Source organism: Danio aesculapii, chromosome 25, assembly GCF_903798145.1.
Source record: "Danio aesculapii chromosome 25, fDanAes4.1, whole genome shotgun sequence".
Classification (NCBI taxonomy): domain Eukaryota; kingdom Metazoa; phylum Chordata; class Actinopteri; order Cypriniformes; family Danionidae; genus Danio; species Danio aesculapii.
The window spans coordinates 20,918,686-20,922,796 of NC_079459.1; the positions used below are offsets into that span (position 1 = coordinate 20,918,686).

At 33.1% G+C, this 4,111-nt stretch overlaps 1 protein-coding gene across 2 annotated transcripts; it reads left to right on the forward strand.

Moving 5' to 3' along the window:
* Window positions 1-348: 348 nt before the first annotated feature.
* Window positions 349-4,111, forward strand: LOC130219623 (suppressor APC domain-containing protein 1-like). Of its 2 annotated transcripts, none has more exons than XM_056452063.1 (4): window positions 349-478; window positions 905-973; window positions 3,729-3,831; window positions 3,966-4,111. In XM_056452063.1, exons 1-4 carry the CDS (start codon window positions 401-403, stop codon window positions 4,019-4,021), a joined length of 306 nt encoding a protein of 101 aa, XP_056308038.1. In that variant the 5' UTR covers window positions 349-400; the 3' UTR covers window positions 4,022-4,111. The 2 variants fall into 2 exon arrangements, with proteins under 2 accessions (XP_056308038.1, XP_056308037.1); XM_056452062.1 differs by having other exon boundaries at window positions 351-478; window positions 905-1,051.

Consider the following 4,111-nt stretch of genomic DNA (forward strand, 5'->3'; position numbering starts at 1 on the left):
CCAATTAAAATCCTCCAAAACACATTAAACTGTTTACTTCAGAAGAGTGACTAGAGTTTATCAAAAAATGAAGAGGATTCAGCTGTTTAAAAAACAAAACTACATTACATTCGTGTTGAATGTGTTTAAGAGATTGTTCTGTGTTGTAAATCTTAAAAGTGTTCTGTTATTGTTGAGCGCAAGTTGGCTTTTGTTCCGTGTGGAAATACTTTTAATACATTTTTATCGTTCGCATTCGTGAAGAGTTCTGTCATTGCTCATCAGTAGTTGTGCAAACCGTGCTCTTTGGCCCGTCTCTCAGTCAGCAGGGTGGGGTTTCAGCAAATCACCAGCCTCTGTTACTCCATTCTCTCTGCTTCTCTCCTAGTCTCTGCAAACTTTTCTTTTCTCAGCAACTCCAATGTCGTCTTACACAGTTGTCATGGCCCCTCTCAGGAACAGTCCTACCAGTCTGGATGCATTGCGTTTCTTCCTATGGGTTAGTTTGTTTATTTTTTACATTTTATTGTGTGTTTATTTATTAATAATGCTAGTTTTCCCAGTTATGGTTTAACTGATCGAGACTAAGTGCTTCAAATATTACTGAAGGGACCAAAAAGTGACATTGATGTCATCAATGATATTGTAATTGTATAGTTTTAGATTGATTATCAGTGATTTTCTTCCCAGAATTCAGTATTTCTTTTGAGTCTATTCTCATATCCGCAGACGTCAACTATCACAGTCCATCAACACATTCCCGTCCAGCACAGAAGGGAATGCTCAGAGTTCACAGCTACTTAACACACACATTGTGATCTATTTTTATTTCCTTTACTCTGGAATCGCAGCCTTTTAAAACACACTAATTAGATTAAAGAGAATAAAGCACAAACGGTTCATAAATAAGTGGTTTATTTTGCAGGTGAAGAAACTGAAGGACTTGGAGCGGGAAAAGGACCTTCTGTGGATGGGATTACAGGCTTTAGAGCAGGTGCGGGAGACGTTATGCTTGAACCTAGAGGAAAAAATGCAAGCACGAGACACATCCAGCAAAAAAGAGATGAGAAACGTGAGTCGTGTGTGTATTTACAGTACTGTGCAAAAATCTTAGGCCACTAGTATTTTCTCTTCTCATCAAAAAAAAACAAAAAAGGTTTAAAGTTGGTTATCTCTATATTTTTCTGTGTTAATTTACATTTCCAAACATTATTTTGGTCATTAATTGTAATTTTACAGTGAGATTATTGTCTGCACAATGAGTCTGACAACAGCCAGTGTTCCACACAGAGAACTGATATGGGGTGCGTTTCTCAAAACCATCATTAGCCAACTAACATAGTTTGTTGATTTGCCGTTTCCCAAATCCGTCGCTCCAATGAACATTCGCAAACTGCGTCGCAAACTTGAGCACTTGCAACCACACTTCTGGAGCGTTAGAAACGCAACCACACGTCGTTAGAAACATAGTTCCTGGCTGTGTTCTATTCCCAGTTATCCCCCTTAAGGCCTATTCATTTAGAACATTCTAACATTCAAAGTTGGAATAATTAAAAATAAAAAAGCGTTAAAGTCATCTCTCTTAGGTGTAATTTACTTTCAAACTATTTTTACAGTTCAGTTTTAGTGATCTTCATGTTTACAATTGTGCTCCCTTAGCAGTGCACTTTGAAAATATTGATGTCATCTTGAACACAGCCTCAAGCGAAAGCTATAGGTGACCTAAGCGGATTTTATGTTACGTCTCCAAAGCTTGTGAAAACAAAAAGCATACGTTAATTCTCTAAATTTATAATGGGTTATTTATTAACTATCTGTACTGTATATGACATGGGCCTGCTGGTTAGAACTTTCTGCTGTGGTTTACAAGTGTCAAATTGTAAAAGTAGACTTTTCTATAAAATAAAAAAGAAATAAACAATACCCTACTTAATAATAATAATAATAATAATAATAATAATCATCATTAATATTATTAAATTATTTTATATTTTATATTATTATATTTTTTCATTACTCGTCCATAATAATTAAAATAATAATAATTATCATCATCATCCTCATTATGATCATCATTAGTATTATTAATATTATTAAATTATGATTTTTTTCATTTCCTAATATATAATAAAATAATAATTTTATAATAACCTCATTATTTATTTATTCATATGATTTATATATGATATTAGAGTACGTGTTAGCTTTTGTAAGTGATTTGTTTTAGAATAGGATATGTCATATTCTCAATAATATTTGTAAAGGAAACATATGCTCTGTATGTGGCCTTTACATATATTTCAGTTAATATGGAAAGCGAGTGCATGTTTTCAGCAAATCTAATATTGGATTAAATGTGTGTTTTTGTAAAAGAAAATAATTTGCACAAAAAAATGATGGGGTTCTTCTCTAAAGAAGTAGTTCGTCCGCCCCGTTTAGAGCATCATTATGGGAGTTTTACGTTATAACTAACATGGTTCAAGCGATGGATCTGCGACAGAGAAACTATGCGTTTTGGGAAACATTGTCACTACATAGTTCTTTCCCCAAACGATGCATGGTACTATGATAGTTCAGCTGTGAGTTACGTCGTTGTTTGGGAAACGCACCCCTGATCTGCTCATCTGATAAATGACATTGTTGTAACTTAAATAGATATATGACAGCAAGAGTGATGAATTAATGTTTCATTTATTTCATTGTCATAATGTGAATTTATTTACCTTTGCATTTATACAGTTGAAGTCAGAATTATTAGCGCCCCTTTTTAAATATTTCCCAAATGAAGTTTAACAGAGCAAGGATATTTTCACAGTATGTCTGATAATATTTTTTCTTCTGAAGAAAGTCTTATGGTTTTATTTCAGCTAGATTAAAAGCAGTCTTAAATTTTTTAAAAAACATTTTCAGGCCAAAATTTTAGCCCCTTTAAGGAAATTTTTATTTTCTGATAGTCTACAGAACAAACCATCGTTATACAATAACTTGCCTAATTACCCTAACCTGCCTAGTTAACCTAATTAACCTAGTTAAGTCTTTAAATGTCACTTTAAGCTGTATAGAAGTGTCTTGAAAAATATCTAGTCAAATATTATTTACTGTCATTATGGCAAAGATAAAATATTATATTAATTAATTAATTAATTAATTAATTATACTATATTTATTAATATAATTAATAAAATGTTATTAGAAATGAGTTATTAAAACTATTGTTTAGAAATGTGTTGAAAAAAATCATCTCTCTGTTAGACAGAAATTGGGGAAAAAATAAAGAGGGGGCTAATAATTCAGGGGGCTAATAATTGTTACTTCAACTGTATATGCTGTTTTACTTTAAGAACGGTTTTCCTATGCCTTCGATGCTTAGCATTACTGAAAGCGCGCCTGTAACCATTGGCAACTGATTCAGTGTGAGAGTGTGTTCGGAGTTCGCTCCTGTTTTAGTATACAGCATCCAACTTCAGTAAACAGTTCATTTTCGTTTTAAACAATGTGTCCAGTCGTCATGATTGCTGCTAAAAGGAAAAGACAGAACAGACATGAAAAACTGAGACAAACTAAATCCAGAAGAACTTTGGCAACATCTCTGAGATGCTTCAAAAAACAACAAAAATATAGAAATATATAGAAATAACCATCTTTAAACCATCTTTTTTGTGTGTGAAAATACTAGGGGCTGAAGACTTTTAGCATTGTACTGTATGTGTTGGTGGCTGCTTGTATTTCTCATATTTTCTGTATTTCAGGTTTTTCCAGATTCTCTCCTGCTGTCTCAGATCCACAGAGTGAATAGGACCTTGAGGAAACTGCTGTATGACTACAGGAATCACACTGATCCTGCAATAGAAGGTACTTTTTTTAGCAATGATACACTACATATTGATGTAAAAGCATTACAGATGTCATGTAGTTCAATTGTTTTGCCAAGTGACAAATTAAAAAGGGAAGTCAGTGTGTTGAAAGTAGTTTCTTTTTTGAATCAGGTTTTGAAGTGAAGCAGCCCTCTCCTGTCTATTCTGAAGAAAGTGCTTGCTTTTGATCCACTATTTTGCTTGTAATGTTTTTTTTTGTCATTGACTGCTTGTAAATTAATAATTTTCTGTACAATAAAGGAAACAAATATGCTCGA

Coding starts and splice junctions, on each gene's coding strand:
- LOC130219623 (XM_056452062.1), top strand. CDS start 401: ATGTCGTCTTACACAGTTGTCATGGCCCCTCTCAGGAACAGTCCTACC. Junction 1,052..3,728: donor GCAAAAAAGAGATGAGAAAC/GTGAGTCGTGTG, acceptor TCTGTATTTCAG/GTTTTTCCAGATTCTCTCCT. Junction 3,832..3,965: donor CACTGATCCTGCAATAGAAG/GTACTTTTTTTA, acceptor TTTTTGAATCAG/GTTTTGAAGTGAAGCAGCCC.